General features: G+C 38.3%; 1 protein-coding gene across 5 annotated transcripts in view; it reads right to left on the bottom strand.

Moving 5' to 3' along the window:
* LOC306853992 (schwannomin-interacting protein 1) overlaps positions 1-23,971 on the bottom strand; it is a gene marked incomplete at its 3' end in the record, with an annotated part of 268,241 nt that overhangs the window by 12,280 nt on the left and 231,990 nt on the right. For 2 of the 5 annotated variants that reach the window (XM_079391751.1, XM_079391752.1), the window contains 2 exons: positions 10,340-10,458; positions 7,037-7,154 (listed from right to left, as the gene is read on the bottom strand). In XM_079391751.1, the coding sequence (XP_079247877.1) occupies positions 7,037-7,154; positions 10,340-10,458 (237 nt within the window). Of the gene's footprint in view, positions 1-7,036; positions 7,155-10,339; positions 10,459-16,103; positions 16,242-23,126; positions 23,273-23,971 lie in introns of those variants that run through there. The other 3 variants (XM_079391753.1, XM_079391754.1, XM_079391755.1) reach the window with 3 other exon arrangements.

The raw sequence follows: 23,971 nt of genomic DNA, 5'->3' as shown, positions 1-23,971 counted from the left end.
TTTTATATCATCCCATCTTGACTACTGTAATGGACTTTATGTAGGCATTAGTCAGGCCTCCCTTACCAGACTACAGATGGTTCAGAATGCTGCAGCTCGTTTGTTAATGGGAACACGAAAGCGGGATCATATTACTCCCGTTTTGGCCTCTCTTCATTGGCTTCCCATTCGTTTTAGAATTGATTTTAAGATTTTAATCTTAGTTTTTAAAGCATTAAATGGTCTGGCACCGACATATCTTTCAGACTTAATACAGCCATATGCTCCATCGAGGGGACTTAGGTCCGCTGAACATTTACTGTTAGTTGTCCCTCGTGTAAGGCTGAAGAGCAGGGGTGACCGTGCGTTTGCAGTGGTGGGTCCTAGACTTTGAAATAATCTGCCTTTACATGTTAGAAAGGCCCAAACACTTTCAGTTTTTAAGTCTAGCTTAAAAACCTACCTTTATAGTCTGGCGTTTAACACTGTGTGAGAGCTGCTATTTTATTTTATAATATTTCATCATTTTTTTTTCTTTGTTTATTCTGTTTGTGATATTGTCTTATCCATGTCTGTACAGCACTTTGGTAAACACTTGTTGTTTCTAAAAAAGTGCTTTATAAATAAACTTTGACTTTGACTTCTGACACAGTCCACCACTCGAGTGGCATTAATGGCACCCCAGATCACATCTGAGGATTGATCGGAGCATTTTGTTTTGTAATCGAGGCACAGTGTCATGGAGAGTTCACAAAGAAACATTTGTTGAGAGATGAAGTGGTACTATATGCATCATAAACCGTAAGTTGCTTTGTCTGGAAATGACCGTTTTATTTTGATCATGTTGTCAAAACACTCACATGCAATTTAGGGATGCATCGATCCGATACTCAGGATCGGTATCGGCTCCGATACTGGAATCTCTGCCGGATCGAGTATCGGTCAGACGAGACCGATCCAAATCCGATATTGTGCGTATACTATTCTGTGATATTTAAGCCCCACGAAAGCACAAAAACATTAGAAAGCACCATAAAGTCAAAGTCCAAGTGTTCTGAAGCCGTTCCATAGTTTAATGTGAGGTACAGATGAATATTTAAGTTGTTAAATTCAAGTTCGAGTAAATTCTTCTCTCCGCTGCTTCTGTCTGTCATCCTTCGTTCAGCATTCAAACTGTGTCACGTTCGGTTAAGACAGTCAAGACAATGAAACTCTCTCCAAGAGCGCTCAATAATAGATTTAAAACTGTTAAACGAAAAGGATCAATAAACTATGCACAGATTTAATAAGCTACGCACCAATATCTGTTTCCTTTGTGCTTTGAACTTCTCTATGTGGAGCTGCGCGCTGTGACTCGGTGCTGATTCAAGCGCATCATTCTGCGCACGGGAAGCTATAAGCGCTTTGTAATCTCTATTGGAGCTTTTCCTATTATAATGCTTTTGCGCAATGAAATATTATTTAAAGCATTTCTTGTTCTGTCCTATCAAGGCTATTAATAATCTAATGTATAGCACAGTAATGGAGGCAGCAACATGTATGATAGATAGGACTCCTCTATCATATGTCGCTGCCTTCATTGTTCTTCAGAAATGTCTTTTAATTTTGTAGTTTATATTTATAAATAAATAAATTTACTTGTTTTCATTAATGTATTTTACAACAATACAATGAGCAATGTGTAACATTTTACCAGATATAGTCCTTCGCATATTCACTTTTATTTGTTCCCCACTAAATAATGTTATCACTAAATGTTTAGATTTTATAAAATTGTGCACTCATGATTTTTCTAGAATCAATTTTGCTGCTAAATTATCCATTAACCTAATTTATAATAATATTTTTGTCATAGATTATGAATGGGCCTGTTTACACCTGGTCATTTCATGCGTTTTCGCTGACAGGATATCTATGTGATTTGTTGAAATGTTTTAATTTACACATGGCCACAAAGTCGCAAAACAGATATAAATCCGATCTTCAATTCCTGCGCTATATTTAAATGTAACGAAGTTCACGTCAACGAAATCAAAAGATAAGCGCTGCATTTGATTAATTATCAGCTCATTTCAAGATCAAAGACCGCAATAGGACAGCACGTGGCATCAGCACTGGAAAGATAAGTTTGTCTTATACTTTTAATGAAGAGTATTGTGTTGATCGCCTGCGTCTTACTTTCAGTTTCATTCGCAGCAGTTTGCGTGTCTTCTGAAGAGATACTCGTCCGCGGCGATGCGTGTTGCATTAGTGCAGTCATCTGACTATAATGTCATATAGCCTATAACACGGTCTCACACGGTTATTTTTATTTTTTACATTTTGGGACAAGTAAAATTTAAATATGTGGTTTCAACATCCAGATGCGTTTGCACATGTCCAGTTTCATTTGGAATACGGCCCAGACCACCTCCTGAAGTGGTTTGAGCGATCGGATTTATATTACAAAATGCATGAAGTGACCAGGTGTAAACAACAACAAATAGATTGTGTTTAACACTCAAAAGAGTGACACAGAGTTATAGAAATTCTACATTGATAAAAAAAAAAAAAAACTGCACTGGTATCGGATCGGATCGGAATTGGCCGATACTCAGAATTGTCTGGATCGGATCTGAAAAAATGGTATCGTTGCATCCCTAATGCAATTCATGGCTTTCAGTCACGTGACCGGCTCAAAGACCTGGAGGGCAAAACATCCATAGAACTGCAGCACAAGCGTGTCAACTTCTCATCTGTTTCACAGCCGCAAATATTTAGATCACCTCTCAAAAGAATAAAACAAAGGTATGTGACCAAAATTCAAGTTTTGCCCATTTGCAATCCATATTAAGCACCCACGGCAATATTTCAATCATTAAACAGTGCGACAAAACATTGTAAAAACACTTAAAGTGCCTTAATATATTCAAAACAGTAATATTAAAAGATCAAATTCAGCAGTCACCATATTAATGACGCATAATTTACATAGACTAAACAGATGAGGCCGGAATATGAACGCAATCCACTTAACGGTTCAATGTTTTCCTTATAACGGTTTTCAACGGGAAACCATTTAATGTGAAGCTTTGCACGTTGTGTTTGTATTGTGACTTCATCTGTTTGCCTGTACAAAATATACATCATCAATAAGGCGTTTACTGAATTTCGCCTTCTAATATCTGCATTTTACTACAATACTACTTGATGCAATCTGCGTAAAAATAACTGGCGGTCAGTGGAGCAAAGCTTCGTTTTGCCCTCCAGGTGGGCGTTCCTATAAAGGTGTGACGTCATGAGAAAACTATCAATAGTGAGGGGTGTTGATACTGTTTCCTATGCAGTGACTTTATCCAATCATAACAGTGGCTGATTACTGACGAGCCTTAAAGGACACGCCCCTTAAAAACAACTCGTTTTAGACAGAGGGTCAGAATGGGGTAGGGCTGGGCGATAAATCGATTTTATCAATTAACTCGAATGTGTAGTTTACGTCGATTTGTTTCTAATGAAAATCGATTTTCTTTTTAACATCCACCGACGCTAACTTTACTTAATTTTTGTATACGAACGTGCAGCCTTTCAAAGTATACTCCATTTGAAGTTGCACGCGGGCGGTCGGCGCACGCACTCTAGAAAGCTTCAACCATGTTCAGTGTCTGCTCTATTTTTCCCCGTTAAGTCATGACTGATAACAAATATTTTTGAACTCTTTTAAACCAAAGCTGAGCTGTCTCATACCCTCTTGCTCATAAGCGCTTGTCAATGTGAGCGTCTGTTGTTGCAGTCTCAGCTATTTTGATGTCCGTCTCTTTTCAACTGTGAAACAACGGCCATGAACATGTGGAAAAACTGATTACTGTTAAATAACTTCAGTGCGTCCTGAGCATCCCTATGCTCATGATCCCGTTTGCGACTGAAAACTACTGCGTGCGACTATGAACAAATATTTAGGAGCAACAGTGCGACTGACCTTCGTTGATTATAATGGAGTTTTGTGAGATCACGATGAACTAAGATGAGGGACAGCTTTTAATGATTATTAAGGGAGTTTGCAAATGTGATATTGATTTAATACAACAGTTCATTAAACAAGAAGTGACCATTAAATGACTCATATTGTCTGACTACAACACAATTGCCTTGTTTAGCTCTATTTCATCAACGAAAATAGTTTCAAACAAAGTCCCAGCCAAGCCGCTGCGCATCTCCATTCAAACACAGCGGTGTATCGTTTATGAATGAACTGTGTTTTTAAACGAATCTAGTGAGTCAATGATTCAATTACCCATTCATAAAGACAGTCTACTTCAGGGCTGTCCAAACTCGGTCCTGGAGGGCCGGTGTCCTGCAGAGTTTAGCTCCAACCCTAATTAGACATACCTGAAGCAGCTAATCAAGCTCTTACTAGGCATACTAGAAGCTTCCATGCAGGTGTGTTGAGGCAAGCTGGAGCTAAACTCTGCAGGACACCGGCCCTCCAGGACCGAGTTTGGACAGCCCTGCTCTACTTCATTCCTGAATGAATCAGCTGTTCGAACGAATCAATTAAATGAATGATTCAGTGATAAAATCAGTGAATTTTAGTAAAATTTTTAAGTATCTTTTCTGTTATTTAAAATTTACCCCCGGTTTCACAGACAAGGTTTAAGATTAGTCCCAGACTAAAATGTAATTCTGAGTTGTTTCAACTGAAATAAACTTGCACTGATTGATCTTAAAACATATCAGTGCCTTTGTTTTGTCTCAAGATGCACAACAGTAATGTTTTTTTCTAAGGCATGTTAATAAAAAGTACTTAAATGTCCTAATTGAACTATGGCCTAATCCTCGCTTAGGCTAAGCCCTGTCTGTGAAACCAGGCCTTAATATTTCTACATTCAAAATTGTATATTTAAAACATTAACCTCAACATGAATTTATGAATTTAATTGCACTCTGAGCCTCATTAACCATCTGAAAATACACCTACAAGCCACTTGTGTGTTCTTCTGTACCTCTGTAGTACATTTATTCCTTAAATACCGATTTCATTTGATTGGTATCTTATTCTACTTTACTTGTTTTTATTCTGTTGTTTTAATTAGAAATGATAAAAAGCTTATTCATATATATTTTTTAATTTGACAAAATATAACATACTTTTAATAAAGTTAGAAAAATGCCATTACAAAGGTAAAAAATTAATTCCCTGTAAATCACTCTAAGGAGTCAAATATCATCTCGTAATGAGAAGGTTCATTTTTGATCAAAGTTTTTTATTATTGATTTGACGCGCTCCTAAAAAGAAAAGTAAGCGTAGAGCCCTGATTGTATATAAAATTGCAGGCATCAGGGATTACACCTGGCATTGAAACTGCTTTTGAATGCACGATCGTTTTTTAGTTTCACCTTCGAGATTCGCGACTATCTATCTATCCAACCATCTTGTCTGTCCATCCATCCATCCATCCATCCATCTAATAATTATAATTAATAATAATAATAATAATAATTAATTAATAATAATAATAATTTGTTACATTTATATAGCGCTTTTCTGGGTACTCAAAGCGCTTTACATAGAAGGGGGGGGGTCTCCTCAACCACCACCAGTGTGCAGCATCCACCTGGATGATGCAACGGCAGCCATATTGCGCCAGAACGCCCACCACACACCAGCTTACTGGTGGAGAGGAGACAGAGTGATGAAGCCAATCAGTGTAAGGGGATGATTAGGAGGCCATGATGGTCAGAGACCAGGGATTTGGCCAGGATGCCGAGGTCACACCCCTACTTTTTTTCGAAGGACATCCAGGGATTTTTAATGACCACAGAGAGTCAGGACCTCGGTTTAACGTCTCATCCGAAGGACGTGCTTTTTACAGTATAGTGTCCCCGTCACTATACCGGGGCGTTAGGACCCACACAGACCACAGGGTGAACACTCCCTGCTGGCCTCACTAACACCTCTTCCAACAGCAACCTAGTTTTCCCAAGAGGTCTCCCATCCAGGTACTGACCAGCTCAACCCTGCTTAGCTTCAGTGGGCAACCAGTCTTTCACAGCAGCTTCACAATAGAATCAAAATAAAATTCTGCTGTATAGCAGCTCTAACAAGTCAATAGTGTCCTTTATGTGTAGAGTTCTGAGAAGTGGAGCCATAGTTTCAAAAACTATGTAAGCATTTTGAAAAAAACTAAAAACCCTGTAACATGCAATTAAGTGTTTAAAAACATTACCTTCAGTTCACACTTATATTGTTTTTTAAGTATATTATTTCTATAAGAAGCACTTGTTTTTATACAGATGCTGAAGTACACTTGTTTTCACAAGAGCTTTCAGATTCAATAACTAATCTAACTGTATATAACTTTGTGTGTGTGAGTGTGTGTGCAGGTTTATATATCCTAGTGGGGACTTAAACCTGAATACAAACAGACTCATGGGGACTCATGTCACGGTGAGGACCTAAATTGAGGTCTCCATGGGTACAAAAGCTTATAAATCATACAGAATGAGTTAGTTTTTTTGTTTTTTTTGACAAAGTAAAAATGCTGAAGGTTTCCTGTGAGGGGTAGGGTTAGGTGTAGGGTTGGTGTAGGTTGATAGAATATATTGTTTGTACTGTATAAAAACCATTACGGCGACGGAGAGTCCCTACAAGGATAGCTGACCAGACTTGTATTCTATACAATTGCACTGTCCTTGGAGCGGACCTGACTTATATTTCACTGCTGGTTATACTCTGTATAATTGTGTATGTGACGAATAAAAATCTTGAATCTCTTGAATCTTGTGTGTGTGTGTGTGTGACTGATGCGTGTTGATGCTGAGGTGTGTTGTAATGATTGTGCTGATGAATGATGATTGCACAGGGTCAGTGTAGTTGGGGTCATTTCTCTGGCCTGTGACCCTCTCTGACTCTCTGACCCTCTCTGCCGTAACCTTACAGTAACACCAGCAGCAATGTCTGCTGGGAAGGCAAGGCTTGCAAACAACATCCCCAGTTCAGGGGCATTCTGGATGGGGCTGTCTCAAAAATCTGTTAGAGGAAACATCACCCGTGTGTGTGTGTGTGTGTGTGTGTGTGTACCATGGGAGACAGCGGTGTGTCCAGGCTGGTCTCTGTCTTGCTGTCGTCTGCATCGCTGTCTTTGTCGCTGCCGCTGTCATTGACGAAGCAGATCTGCAGGTTCATTCCACTCTGAAGCCTGTGAGGATATGTTAAACATTTCAGCCCAGAAACTCAGTCAGGCTTCAGTCAGTTTAATCATTACTAATGTAGAACGATGATATGTCTGTATTTGAAATCGCTCTGGGAATGTCTGTTTTATGTTTATGCTCTTGTGTACAGTACTTTGGTTGATTGTGATGGTTTTGGATGTGCTGTATAAATAAAACGGCGTTGATTTGAGAAAAGCACACAGTGAGAGCACTGGAATACCCGCGGTGACATCAGCAGCAATGTCGCCAGAAGTCACACAAAGCAGTGAAACGCGCAGGAAAAGGAACTGCTGAGGCATCAGAAAACTGGCCTCGAGGATCCAGCTGAACGTTACTAGAGTGCTTCACTTCACGCTCTGTGTGGTTTGCAACTGCTTGCAATTTAGGACATTAAAAATGGGATTTTTGTTATTGTGTTTTAGCAATAAAATGTCATGAAGAACAACATAAAAATGTAAAGAATTAAAAATGTCTGATTGCAGATTTAGTTGACATGGCTGAAATTAAAAACGTGCTTTTTTCTACAAAGAATTGAATACAATTCCACAGTTAAAGTCAGAATAAAGTCAGATTACAGTACATCTATCATATGGAAATCACTCTCTCCTTAAAGCAAGACACAGAAACATTGAACTTACTAACTAACAGTACACATCTTAACAGATATCACCATAATTCAGCAGTTTATTCATCACAGTTAATGAGAGCAATGTTTTGCATGACAGACGTTCTGAAGTGTTGGTTTAATATGCATCATGGATGAAGCCAGGCCAAATTCTCATTTGATTCTGCTGACATATTAAAGGGTTTTACAGAGGGGATTTTGCATTTCTCTTTTTATCACTCCATAAATCACAAACAGGCAAAACAACAACAACAAAACACTGATTTAAAATGTTTTGATTTAAACAATTAAAACTTTTTTTTTTTTTTTTTTTTAAATCAGCTAAATGACATATCAACAGCCTCCACAGGAAAAGCCTTTAGAATATAAATAGGAATAAAACAGTGAAGTTTGGTTTGTGTAAGTGCTGCTGAAGTGAAGAAACAAAGTCTTTGCAAAAACAGCCTTTGAATATATGTATTATGATTAAAGTCAGGTGCAGACAGAGAAATATGGATGCTGAAGATATTAAAAGAAGACAAGTTATGGAAGCAGAACAGCCCAACATCTCCAAAGTGACCAGTGCATGAAAAAACTATTTTGCCTGTAGTGTCCCGTCTTAAAGATCAAGGGATTTTCATACGGCTCTAGCAAAAGTAAGGTGAATCTAGAGCAGAACGCTGTGGGTCACAGTGTTAGTGTTTTACTGTAATGACAGCAGCATTACGACACTGGGTCAACATGACAGAGAAATGACAAGAAGTGCTCATCACGGTCATGTGAAACAGAAAGTGTGCAGCAGGGATTCAGGTTAAAGTTGTGTGTGTGTGTGTGTGAAGGAGCTGCTTCCCTTTTGGGAAGAGTGTGTGTGTGTGGGATGCGGAGCTGCAGGGGGAAGCCCTTCATGTTCATAGAGAGAGTGTTTGAAAGCTCAAACACAGAAACGTGATGCTGTTTCATTATCTGAGCCGCAGCTCCGCTCTCATACTGTGGTCATGGAAAGTTGAAGAAAAGGCCCGTGTCCACACGCTCCCTGTGATCCGTCTGTGTGTATATATATATATACAGTCAAACCAAAATGCATTCAGACACCTTCAACATTTCTCACATTATCACAGTTTATTCGCTATAGTTTAGAAAATGGTACTAAAATATGAGAAGAGCTCAGCGTTAAACTGTGTCAGAACAAATGCAGCTTGATAATGTCAGATAACTTTGATAGAAAGGTATGTAATGAATAACAATCAACCAAAGATTATTCAGCTGTTATATATAAGAGCACAATTAGATAATACCAGTTTAGCTCAACCAATTACCAAGCAACGCTTCATTTTGTTCAGTCTGTGGTGGAAAAAGCTTGCATTAGTAAAAAACAAACAAACAAAACACATAGTCAGGTCAAAGTGGTTGAATCATTTTTGCTCCCAAATTTATATCAATTTTACTGCTAGTCCACTGTATGAAGAATTTTCGGGTATAATATATCACAGTTTACTTTATTTTGCTCTCCTCACTTACAGAAATTAATTATAGTGTCCAGCACCCACACACACACACACAGAGACACACACACACACACACACACACACTGAAGGGTTTTACTGAGAGGTTTATTGATATATCATTTGCCTTTATCTTTTTCTTTGTCTATAGATTTCAAATACAGTATATATTTTTTACATTTTCTCAAACCACATTTTTCTCTCCACTTCAGCAGTTGTATTCCTCGCTATATTCTGAAGGCTTTTACTAAGGTTTCATATATTCATATATTATTCACACTGATTTATGCAACATATTAAAGTTTTTTCTTTTCTTTTTTTTCTGTCTCTTGAGAGATTTGAGGTGATAAAAAGAGAAATTCAAAGTTCCCTCGGTAAAAACCTTTAACTCCAATAGCCTGTCACCAAAATCACATAAGAACTGTTAACCCTTGTTTTATCCATTACGCATATTTAAACACTTCAGAACACTTAATTAAAAACAATTCTCATAATCAACTGTGATTACAGTCATTTACCATATTTTATATATATATATATATATACACTCTATATAAATACAATTATTATTTAATAATAGTTTTATTCAACAAGGATGCATTAAACTGATCAAAAGTCCGTTTTTTGTTTCTTTTTTCTTTCAGATAAATGCTGTATTTTTGAACTTTCTATTAATCTGTGAATATGAAAATATTGTGCAGCACAACTGTTTTCAACATTGATAATAATCAGAAATAATCAGTATATTATTATGATTTCTGAAGATCATGTGACACTGAAGACTGGAGTAATGATGCTGGAAATACAGCTTTCATCACAGGAATAAATTACACTTTAACACATATTCACATAGAAAAGTGTGATTTTACATTGTAACAATATTTCACTGTTTTTAACTGTATTTGTGATTCCATAAATGCAGCCTTGGTGAGCAGAAGAGACTTCATTCATAATCATTAAAAAATCTTAATGATCTGAAATGTGTGAACTCTAGAGTATATGCACATATGAAGAGCAGAATATGATTTCTCTGGTCAGGACAGTAGGTTTGAGGGCTGTGACTGACCGTGAGGACAGGCTGGGTTTGCCGCTCTTGCTGCAGCTGCTGTAGATTCCCGGCCCATCGTCAAAGAAACTACCCAGAGCCAGCTTCTGCCGGATGGACTCCCGCTCATTCTTCTGGGCCTGAGACAGAAACACAAGAAGATGAGCTGAAGACGTGCACACAGAGAGCAGCAGATGGCAGCAGTGAGACGCGAAGAGCAGGAACATCACACACACGCACTCTCACACACACACACACACACACACACACACACACATGTTGGTTTTTGTGGTTTATGGGACTCTCCATAGGCGTAATGGTTTTTATACTGAACAAACTGTGTGTGCTATTGCCCTACACCAACCCTACACCTAAACTTAGCCCTCACAGGAGACTTTGTGCATTTTTAGATTTTCAAAAAAACACCATTTAGTATGTTTTTTAAGCCTTTTGAATTACGGGGACATAGGCAGTGTCCTCATAAACCACCTTCATATTGTAATACCTCTGTCATACCCATGTCATTATACACATTTGTGTCCTCATAAACCAACATGCACACTCACACACACACACACACACACACACACACACACTCACACACACACACACACACACACACACACACGCGCAATCGCGCACACGCACACAAACTCACATTCACACTCACACACACACACACACACACACACACACACACACACACACACACACTCACACACACACACGAGAATCAAAGCTTCATGTGTTTGTCTCCCATTGTTTTGTTGTTTGCTGGATCAGAACACAGGAAGTGAGCATCATTCACTGCTGAGCCCAGAGGATTATGGGTGATTTAAACTGACTTACTGGTCTATCGCTCACATCCGCCTACCTGAACCCTGATGGACGATATAAACCACGCACACACACACACACACACACACACACACACACACACACACTCATCATAGAGTCTGACTTCATCCTCTGTGAGTCACAGCAGCACAGAGAGCAGCTGGAGAGCTAGGGCTTCATCGGAGTCTGTGTGTGAGGACAATATCAACCAAATATACCAACACAAGCACATTCTGACACATTAAACACAGCGACCCCGTCTAACATCTCTGAGCGGTGAAACAAGACACACTTCCATCAGCTCAAACCCTGCAGCATGTCATTGTGCCACTGAATTCCTGAGCAATTATACAGACAGTCTAGAAACATGGAAATGTTCTGGAAAATCTCTGCAGTTTCTTTCTACAGTCAACTATAATGTAGAGTTTTGTAGACCTCAGCTGCTTCTGTGAATATGCAGACATAAGTATTGACAATGGGAGTGTGTCCTATGTATTATAATAACTGTTGTTTTTATGATGTGTGATGTGACGTTATTGAGTATGTCACTCGCTTTGCAAAAACAATTGCAGGCCTTCATAGTCCAGCTTATTAGCTTACATTATTAAAATGCAGTTAGAATGAACATGACATTCAATAGATGAGAGCATAAATGCCCTGAATGGGTTTTTGTCTTATATTTCTATATGCTATATTTGTATATACATATGTGTCCCTGCAGCACAGAAGCAGTCATCAGTAACACAGGTATATTTGTAGCAATAGCCAACAATACATTGTATGGATCAAAATTATACATTTCTCTTTTATGACAAAAATCATTAGGATATTAAGATCATGTTGCATGAAGATATTTTGTAAATGTCCTACAGTAAATATATAAAAACTTCATTTTTGATTAGTAATATGCATTGCTAAGAACTTCATTTGAACAACTTTAAAGGAGATTTTCTCAATATTTAGATTTTTTTGCTCCCTCAGATTCCAGATTTTCAAATAGTTGTATCTCATCCAAATATTGTCCTCTCCTAACAAACATCATTCAGATGATGTATAAATCTCAATTTTGAAAAAATTACACTTAAGACTGGTTTTGTGACCCAGGGTCACATATATATATATTTTTTGCATATTTGTCACACTTAAAAGATTCAGATCATCAAACAAATTTTAATATTACACAAAGATAATGCAAGTAAATACAAAAAGCAGTTTTTAAATGATGATTTCATTTCTTAAGGCAAAAAAGCTGACCAAACCTACCTGGCCCTACGTGAAAAATTAATTGCCCCCTCCTGTTAAATCATGAAAGAACTGTGATTAACCAGATTATATTAGAAAGCTGCGTTATATTTCACTAGCCAAACCCAGGCCTGATTACTGCCAGACCTGTTGAATCAAGAAATCACTTAAATAGAACCTGTCTGACAAAGGGAAGCATGCTTAAAGAGCAACACATCAAAAACGGCATGGCAAGTTCCAAGACAGAAGCCATTGCTGACCAAAAAGAACACACAGGCTCGTCTCACATTTGCCAAAAAATATCTTGATTATCTATCCCCAAGACTTTTGGGCAAATATTCTGTGGACTGATGAGACAAAAGTTAAATGTTTTGGAAGGTGCGTGTCCCGTTACATCTGCCGTTACATCAAACATGGTGGTGGTAGTGTGATGGTCTGGGGCTGCTGTGCAGCTTCAGGATCTGGACGACTTCCACAATTGATGGAACCATGAATTCTGCACTGTATCATAAAATCCTGAAGGAGAGTGTCCGGCCATCAGTTTGTGACCTCAAGCTCAAGCGCACTTGGATGGATTTTAATTTAATTTAATTTGAACAGCCCAATAGTGTCTTATTATTCTAACTGATTAAATGTATTGGACATAAATGGTGCATACATTTAATTGGAAAACTGCTCTTATAAAGGTAAACCAGAAAAATATAAATCCACCCACTACACAAGTTTGCATCATCACAAAAATAATTAAATTAAACGTTTTGATGAATCAACTGTCCTCAGGCTGACAAAACATCCAAAGTGCAGGCAAAATGTTTTTATGAAGGTAAACCTTCCGCTGGAAATCAGTTCAAAGTGACAAATATCATCCCTTTGTCAGCTGATCACGACAGGCCGAAACCAGCACACACACACACACACACACACACACACACACAGCAAAACATGGTCTAATTATCATTATCAACACAATAACAGGAGATACTGAGATATAATTTTTGTCATCACACACCCTTAACTGACAACTGAATAGAGTTTGATACTGTGGCTGGTTCAGTGTGTACATGTAGAGCATCTAATGTCATTTACTATAGATCATCTCCTTAATACAGACTCAAATTAATAAACGTGACTCTGATAACACGTGACCAGCCTAATGAACTCTGTTTGACCAAAAAACTACCTTTACATGGAAACACACACACACACACAGACACACACACACACACACACAGGTTTATTTCTATTTTCTGTTCATAACAGTGCACTGCACTACTGTAATAGTGACACATAGATCTCAATCCAGCAGATCACGGAGGTATGAACAGCCACATAATACCGTTTTCACAAAATGCACTGGTGAATTGATTTGACCTCAATTACCTTTTCAGATTATTTTCAGTATTACATGCATTCTTATGTATTTCTATATTCAATCGAAAATGTATCTGTCTCTGTATTTATTTATTCTTTCTAAATGTATTGTTTTATTTGAATATTTATGCAAGTATTTTCATTTCCATGCTGATGTGTTTCTGTGAGAGTGTTTTGTCAAACTACACATTATGAGACTAATGGAGCTGAACAGACCACACCCTCAGTCATCTAAGAAATACAGAGACAGATATTAAAAATGATACTTATAAAAAAATACATATATACATTCTGGAATATATTTAGCACAAATTTGAAGGTTGTGTCATGCACACACACAGATACTTGAGTAAATAATGAGAGAGAGGTTATTATTTAGTTTTTCTGCATGTGAGAGAGACAGAGCGAGTGTGTGTGTGAGGCTGTGCTGGGAACAGTGAGGTGTAAATAATGTGTGCGTGTGTGTGTGTGTGAGGCAGAGACACAGACAGGCCGGCACCAGTCGTCTCCATGCAGACGGTTGCCTGGATACCGGCCTAATCGAGGGGCCCCTGGAGGATTGGGCCCCGTCCCCTTACACACACATTATTTCCTCACCTGCGCGTCTTCAGCTCTCCTGCTGTCATTGAGTCGTATCTCTGCTCTCTGATTCCTAAGCGTCTGTCTGTTTCAGGTGTGATTCCTCTCTTTCTCATTTCTCTTGTGTGTGTCGCTCCTGTTTCCTTCCTCTCTATCTCTGCTTCATCTGTCAGTGTGTGTTGTGCATATGCTCACGCTGTCAGCGCCGTGTGCTGTGTGTTATTCTGTCTCACGCTGCTCTCTGCTGGCCTGCACATAAAGACTTTCTATATTGCTCGTTTGCACATAAATCCTAGTTAAACTATGACTCCCAGCTCTACAGATGTGTTACAGCCAGCGGTTAATGATTGTTATTCAATGTTATTTCAACCCCATGACATGCCCACCCTGTCCACCATGTTATAGTAAAATCGTTTTGGGGCTCAATGTTCCAGGGTTGAAGAATATAGTTTACATTCAATATACTAGCGTTTGAGTTGTGTAAGATTTTTAAATGAAGTCTCTTCTGCTCAACAAGGCTGCATTTATCGGATCAAAAACATTGAAAAAACTGTAATATTATTATAATTTAAAATCACTGTTTTCTATGTGAATATGTGTTAAACTGTAATTTATTCCCGTGATGAAAGCTGTATTTTCAGCATCATTACTCCAGTCTTCAGTGTCACATGATCTTCAGAAATCATAATAATATACTGATTTACTGATCAACAAACATTTCTGATTATTATCAATGTTGAACACAGTTGTGCTGCACAATATTTCTGTGGAAACTGTGATGCATTTTATTTTTCAGGATTCACAGATGAATAGAAAGTTCAAAAAAATTCTCCCACACTCTTTTATCTTCTCTTTTAAATCTCTTGCTCTCTCTCAAACTCATCCTGATGTTGTTCCTTCCTAAAACAAACGTTTTCCTCTGGTTTCCTGTGGAAAGTCGACCATACTGTTACACGTCTCTCTCTCTCTCTGTGTTATTCAGCTCCTCTCTTTATCTCCAGATAAATGCACACACACCAGAATAAAAATCCAAGCGTTCACTAGGTTTAAACACAGATCATGAAAAGCATGCATGACACGAGTCTGAGATACTGTCCATCATCATCCTCCAGTATAAGCAGTAAAAACATCTTCTAATGTGACACATATCTTAAAAAGAAATAAGCCAGCGAGTTACCGATGACAACAGAATAAAAGTGCAGTCAGAGGAACACAGCGACACAGCTCTGATTAAACATAAATAGATCTGGTCTTGCATAGAGTCCTTAAAATCTCATCAATGCCATTATGCAGTAAACATCTCTTACGACCAGTGACTATATCCACAATATACCATGATCTCAGGCATCTTTAATGGCTTTAATGAGTGATTTACTGATGACAGTGATGTGGCGTGTGTGGTTGTGTGTATGTGTGTGTTTGATGTGTTATTGAATAAAGTGGGGCGCTTCTCTTGAGGTTATGAGATGTAATGCACACACGCACACACACACACACACACACACGCACGCACACACAGTCACCTGAACATGTTCATATATCCTCACGGTCAAAGCACTGCCACACTGACTCATGACGTGTAAAACCAGCACATCTCACAATCATGCCATGATTTCATCTAGGAAAATTAGATTTCTGTGGTCTTTTCTCCAGAGAAACATCTAAGCAAGAGCCTTCAGCAAAAGATCAGATTCTAGAGAAAGATCTTGTTTGCTGTTTCCTTCCCCCCGTGATGGTCTTCCTCATCTGATCCTACCTGATAGGAGCAGCTGTCCTGGTGCACCATCTCTCACTGCATCCTCTAGAACAGATCCACAGGAGAAACACAGGAGTCCCACCCGACACACGTCTGTATCTACAGCCTCTGAACACGGAGAGGGAGCGATACGAGGGAGCTGAGGGTGGGGTTCCAGGAGGGCTTACTCACCACCAGCCAATCAGAGCGCAGCACACGAGGACAGAGGCGGGGCCAGAGACCAGAGAGAGGGAGGAGTGACCTTTCAGAGCGGAGTGGGTGGAGAGAGGGAGGAGGGATGAAAGGAAAGAGTGAAGAAAAGCAGTGGGAGGAGAAGCACTGCATAGAAAAGAGGCTTTCTGTGGCACATTCCTGCAGCTAAAGAATTCCTGAGACAGAGCACTGCCATTCACACGCTGCTCTGTCAACTCCTCACACATTCCTCACGGCACAGGCAAACAAGTGGACACACACACACACACACACACACACACACACACACACACACACACACACACTCACAAATGTTTAACTTGATTCTACAAAACAGGTGTCATTTGGGTCCTTCATTTGCATATGTGTAAAACAATAAGTTTAACAGTGAACAGCAGATGGCAACTGTTACTATGTGTCAACACACACACTTCTCTAAACACAATCCAGCAACTTTGGTTTGTTTGTAAATGATTTGTCTTTCTGCATGAGGATGCTGTTTGTGGCCTGCGGCCTGCTTGCATATGCACACACAAAACATGAAAACCAATTCTTTAGATTTTTTTTCTTTTTTACTTTTTAAGATAGTAATGTTTACCCTAAATGTATACTTCTGCATAATTTTTAAAAGAGTTGCCGAAATTATACACTTTAAAATATATGCTTATGTGTGAACTGAATATATTAACTGCAAATAAAAACAAAAAAACATATATAATAGTTTAAATTTATATTATTGTAAATGCAATTATTAGCTAAATGTTATTATTAGGGCTGTCAACTTTAACACATTAACACATTAGATTAATTAAAAATCCTAAACACATTTTTAATGTGTAATTTAACACAAATAATAGAAATAAATTGCTGAAGCACAATTTCTCTTCTAACTCTTTAACCCGATTTCACTTCTCTGTTTGTAATCAGATCATTTAAGCCGCTAAACTCCAGGAAAGCTTTCAGTCCAACGATCCAGTAAGCAAATGCATTCAAATAATCAGTCCAAAAAAGTGCTAATGTCAAGAAAACCATTACTTCAGAGACTCACGTTGTGTGTTTCAGTGAATTATTCACTGGAGTGTGGGTTTCTGTCATATTGTGTGATTGTTTCTGAAGAGCACGAGTCCTCACACGTCACACTGTGCAGAGCTGGGTAAATGACTGACTACAGATTACATGATCAAAATCATAGTTAGTAAAGTAATCTAGGTTACTCGTTTTAGGTAATGTAATCTAAATACTTTTAGATTACTTTTGTTTTTAACAATCAAACTTATTTTAAACTTACAATGAAATGTTCCATACTGATTATATATATACATATATAAAGAAAATGTATTACCCCCCTATCCCCCGAATAACACACTACAGTTAAAATCAGGTACTTTACATGTGCTTTAGTATGTTAGAGTCACATGTGCCCTATGTTTGCCCCTGGGCTCATGTTGAAGTGTTTCCTTTCCCTGGTTTGACTTTTTGGATTATGTTCCTGGTTTGGATTATCATCAAGTCATTTATCTGCAAGTAGTTTTTAAAAATATACTTTTAATATTTGGAGTTCACAACAAGTGTGCATTTAATACATAAAGTGCACTTCCTTTTCACAAGGGTTAGCTTAAATGTAAACCCTGCTACCATCATTTTATTTAGAAAACCACTGAATTCTAATTGTTTCTAAAAGCACAGTGTAGTTTTTACAATCTTGAGTTTATAATGACAAACATTGCAAGCCCATGATGATGTAATGCAATGTATTAACATATGTTTTGTTTCATATTTTTGTTATATATATATATATATATATATTTAAATGACATATATTTGTATATTGTTTAGTGTTTAAAATCCTCCAGGAAGGCCTTCATAAATGGGGTCCTGAAGCAGGACAGAGTGCGTCACAGAGTCTTTCTCTTGGAGCGGCGCAGGATAACAGGAGGGAGTTTAATCTGTCTGTGCCATCTGGCCCTCAGTTCACATAAACCAGATTAACTCTCTCCTTCATATCAGACACTTCCTCAATCTCACAATGACACGACTCTGTTCATTAGGCCTGCTGAAGAACGTCCTCATGCGTCTGAAGAGCTCAAAGTCATTGTGATTCTTCACTGTAATGTGCATCCCCTGGAAACCAAAGCTGCATAAAGGAGTCTATCACTATGTCTAATCTATGGCTTTAATACGGATACTTCTCAATCAGTCAATAAATGAAGCAATGGCAACACTAACACAAATGGACAAACAGTAAGAAGAAAGTCTTAAATGTATGGTGTGACATCTCTAAACTCAAGATTTCTACTGTAACTATGAGCTTGTGAAACACTGAACAAGATAACCCCAGATTCCCAGAGATGATGGATCTGCGCGTCACCTGCAGTGTTTCAGAGGGAAAGCTGGCCAGTAAGGTGAAGCAGCTATGACATCATATCCTGTTTCCTGTCTGAACAGTGAATTAGCGCTCAGCTCATCTGACTGTTCTCTGGCCATTAAATGATTGTCAAATCCCTTTCATGAGACATAAAGGACAGAGGATAATCGGCTCCTCTCTCCCTGGATTATGTGTTGATGTGTGTGTGATCAAGATTCAGGCAGAAAGCAGCACATGTGTGTGTGTGTGTGTGTGTGTGAAATGAGAGGATGACATCACAGCTGTCACGCTCGCTTTCTGTAACCGATGCACATCAGATTTCATACATTCCTGCTCCTGAAAAGGAAGTGTAACGTTTGCTGAAATGTGTGTGTGTGTGTGTGTTTGTGTGTGTCCTGTGATTCAGTGCAGGATCTGGAAGAGCTCCAGAATGTGTGTGTGTGTGTGTGTGTCTTTGCATTATATAAAGGCACCATACTGTAACAACAGTTACATTAGTCTAAATATAGATCTGAGCAGCAGATATGATTTAAAGGAATAGTTCACCCTGTGTGTTTGTAAGAAACAAATCCAGCATTAAGACATTTTTAACAAAAAACACAAGTTCATAATCCATAATAACGCTTCCTCCAGTGAACAAGTGCATCTCCTGTTGTCTCTCACATCTAAATCCAGCCACATATTAGTTTAGAGCTGTTTTGTCTTGTAAACAGTGCTTGATCTGCAGATTTCTCTCCTGATTCAGACCAGACCATGTTTTCAGTTTATTATGGACTTGTATTTTAGCCGGTTAGAAGTTATGTTTTTATCAGCTGTTTGGACTCTCATTCTGACGGCACCCATTCACTGCAGAGCATCCATTGCTGAGCCACTGATGCAGAGACACATTTCTACAAACCTGATGAAGAAACACACTCATCCACATCAGCAAGTTTTCATTTTTAGATGAACTATTCCTTTATCGATCAACACATCATATTTAACAGTGATGTCAGTTTGAGTAGATTTGAACATCTGAAGTAAATGTGAGGGTTGTTTGCTGTGTGTAGGTGCAGCAGAATCACCATCAGCTTATTTCACATGATGAGGGATTTTAGAACAGGCTAATGGTGTACATCTGGATTATGTTGGAAATTTAACTAAAAAATGTTTATATACACTAGAAATACAAAATGATTAATGTCTATTTTTGAATGAAATTTGTACTGTAGTCTGGGATGCATTCAGGACTGATAGTGTTTCCAGTACAAAGGTGACGTGCTCACATGTGTTTCTGACTCTCTGTGTCTGGCTTCAGTGATCTGACTCGTGATCGGCTCACTATGAGCACCAGTACTAGTGATGACTACTAAACATGATGGCCATGGTTTCTGCTCGTCTTTCTGCTGTGTATCTCTCTCTCGGATGTGAATGTGTAGCGCTTTCTCTCTGTGATCCACAGGGAAGAGCCGCTTTTAGACGCGTGACATTTCTGCAGCTCCTCTCTGTCATGAATGTTTAACTACACTCACAGCAGCACGGCAAAAACAACACAGCTGCAAATAATGAGGAAACACTGTCGAGAACCTCTTCAGCAGAGAGACACCTCACAGTGTGTGTGTGTGTGTGTGTGTATGAGAGTGTGTGTGTTTGTGTGTGTGCGTGTGTGTATGAGAGTATGTGTGTTTGTGTGTGTGTGTGTGTGTGTGTGTGTGTGTGTATGAGAGTATGTGTGTTTGTGTGTGTATGAGAGTGTGTGTGTTTGTGTGTGTGTGTGTGTGTGTGTGTGTGTGTATGAGAGTGTGTGAGTGTGTGTGTGTGTGTGTGTGTGTATGAGAGTGTGTGAGTGTGTGTGTGTATGTGTGTGTGTGTGTGTGTGTGAGAGTGTGTGTGTGTGTGTGTGTATGTATGAGAGTGTGTGTGTGTGTGTGTATGAGAGTGTGTGTATGTGTGTGTGTGTGTATGTGTGTGTGTGTGTGTGAGTGTGTGTGTGTGTGTGTGTGTGTGTGTGTGTGTATGAGAGTGTGTGAGTGTTTGTGTATGAGAGTGTGTGTGTGTGTGTGTGTATGAGAGAGTGTGTGTGTGTGTGTGTGTGTGTGTATGAGAGTGTGTGAGTGTGTGTATGAGTGTGTGTGTGTGTGTGTGTATGAGTGTGTGTGTGTGTGTGCACCTGGTATTCATCACGTCGAGTGTGTGTGTGTGTGTGTGTGTATGTATGAGAGTGTGTGAGTGTGTGTGTATGAGAGTGTGTGTGTGTGTGTGTGTGTGTGTATGTGTGTGTGTGTGTCAGACGGCTGACGTCGCCCTCTATAGCCTAAGACCTGTGGACTTTCAATAGAATATGAAATATATTTTTGTTCATTTTAATTTGATTACATTTTAAAAGATGAAATAAACTGTTGAGGTTTTGTGCATTTATTTGATTACCATTATTTTTAATAATACATTTTTATTCAGTCATAAATCCCAGAATCCATAAACATTCAAATAGACAACACAGCATTACTAAACAGATTAAAACATTTCACAGGGCACTATTGTTGTTAAAATGTTAATACATGAATAAATTGGTAAAATTAATTTTATAAAATATCTTCATGGAACATGATCTCTACTTCATGTCCTAATGATTTTTGTCATAAAAGAAAAATCTATAATTTTGACCCATACAATGTATCTTTGACTCTGTTAAACAGTTCTGACTAATAAATTATTACGCAGATCTTTTAAACAAAGTAAAGGTATACAAAGAAGCGTGCATTTGTTGACTGCATGAGTGCACGTTCCTCTTTTTGAACTGAACCCTGACAGCGGAGTTATACAAATATATCAATTTCAATAAATAGTTTCACAAACTATTAATTTATTGATTGGACATGCTTTTTGATTATGTTTTGAATCAGTTTTTATTTTTATATTTTCCTTTTTAATTTTAATTTTGTGTTTTGTCATTTTCATAATTTTTAGTTGTTATAGTATTATTTTTATTTATTTATATTTATTTCTAGTTTTATTTAAATGTTGCCTTGGCAACTAGCTGGAATAAAATTTATTTTTAAATATTTTATTTTATAATATTTATTTTATTTCAAGCCAGGTTTACATTTTAGCTTTAGTTACCTGTAATAACCCTGTAAATGCCTCCAGTGGTCACTGCTGTGAATGAGTGAAGGCTTTGTAACTGCATTGTGGACGTGGCCAACTTGAGTTTCATGCTGGAAAAACTTTATTTTTAGATACCAAACCAGGCCAGCACACACACACACACACACACACACAACACTTAAACATGTGTGTGTTTCCTTCCACCGTTACACACCCTACATAATCACATAAATACATCATTCTGTGTGTGTGTGTGTGTCCTGTAATTCAGTCTGACTCAAACCTGCAATTCACAACTCAGATCACACACACACACACACACACACACACACACACACACACACACACACACACACACACAGAGGCTGAATGTGTTGCCGCGGGTCATGCGTTTCCACAGCAAACACATGCTGGCTCGCCCTGATGACATCACTAGTGTGTGTGTGTGTGTGTGTGTGTGTGTGTGTTGCGCTCAGTGATGCTGTAAACACGCCTTCCAGCTCACACTCACAAAACACCACACATTATATTCAGTTCAAAGACAATCAAGCCTGTTAAAGCAGTTTTTGCACTATGAAATTATTTTCATGACAATAATAATAATAAAAAAACATTTAAACCCCCCAAATTTTCATTACTATAATGCATAATAATAACAACAAAAACAACAACAACAATAATAATTGTTATTATTATTAATATAAACCAACAAAAATAAGTTGAGAGAACTTCTCAAAAATCTGCTGAAGCTGGTTTCCTTAAAGTTTTAAGTTGGTTCAACTTAAGGGTTTTTTCTTTTTACAGTGTGTTATGGTTGTATTTACTGCCTTTACAGTAATTTACATAAAATAAATAATAAATGTAATGTGTTTTTAATGTTTTGAGGTGTTTTTAATGTAATTGTTTTGTTCTTTTATTAAAAAAAGAAAGACTGTATTGCAATTGTATTCAAATTCAGCAGCACTGAGAATGAAAAGTGCAAACAAAAAAGTGAAACGTCTGGACACAGAAATTATAATAAGACTTGTTGCATTCAAGAGATGAGAACTGTGTGAAAATGTGTTAAATTGTCATGAAAATGTTACAACAACAACATGCAACAAAAAGAAGTTAGAATTGGTTCTTTTGATTTTGGAGTGAAAAGACATCGTGAATGTTGAACATGCTAAACGCTGTACTGTGTGCTGAATCTGTGTGTGATTCTGAACAAAACACACTGAGGGACGAGAGCAGACATGTCTGACAAACCTTCAACAATCACACATCTGCTCCAAAACCACCATCAGAGACACTCACATACACAACCAGCAGAACACTGATCGCTAATGAAGCCATTAGTCCTCAAACGATCTCAAACAGACACGCAGAGTGTGATGAGTTACCTGTGTGACACGAGCAGACGAGCCCAGCGCTCTCCTCACATTCACACTCATTCAGTCCAGCAGTCCAGAGCCGATCCACAAAACTCACAGCAGATCTCAAGAGTTCAGAGAGACGAGACGGATCCTGCACTGATGGGAGTGTGTGTGAGGGCATGTCCAGACACACTCAAGATCAAACTGTTAGACACATAAAAGAAGATGTGCAGAAGAATGCTGGGAACCTAACAGCTGCCGGTAGCCATTGACTTCTAAAAAGAAAAATCCAGTGGAAGTCAATGGAGACCAGCAACTGTTCTGTTACCAACATTCTTCAGAATATCTTCTTTTGTGTTCGACAGAAGAAAGAAGCTCGAACAGGTTTGGAACGACAAGACTATCTCTTTTTAATACGTACTGTACTGAAGTATTTGTTCTGAAAGGATTTCAATAAGAGGAACAGTCACTGAAGTAAAGTAGCTCAATTTGTCTAATTCATGGTTAAAAAGCAGAAATTCTGTCAAATCTAGTTCAAATAACATGCTTTCACAGTTTTTCACAAATTGATGTAAGAAAGACTGATATTGAATCCTGTAAAGTTGCTGTATCATATCTGATATGTGAATATCTAAGACTCAATAATCAACATGATCAGTCTTTGCTGTTAAAGCTGTTTCAGACTCAATCTCCTCATGTCTTCTGTCGTCTGGTTGATAGTTTAGAGCGTTAAAAGCTCTTTTAGTGTAATTATACAAGCGTCCAGCTTCAGCTGCTGCTTCTCGTGTCAAATCTTGACTGATAAACGTCAGAATAACTGCAGTCATATCTCCAGATGAACTCTTACTGGACTGAAGCAGCTCAGCTTTACT

Source organism: Barbus barbus (assembly GCF_936440315.1).
Source record: "Barbus barbus genome assembly, chromosome: 34".
In the NCBI taxonomy this organism is placed as follows: domain Eukaryota; kingdom Metazoa; phylum Chordata; class Actinopteri; order Cypriniformes; family Cyprinidae; genus Barbus; species Barbus barbus.
This window is presented reverse-complemented; position numbering and strand designations above follow the sequence as displayed.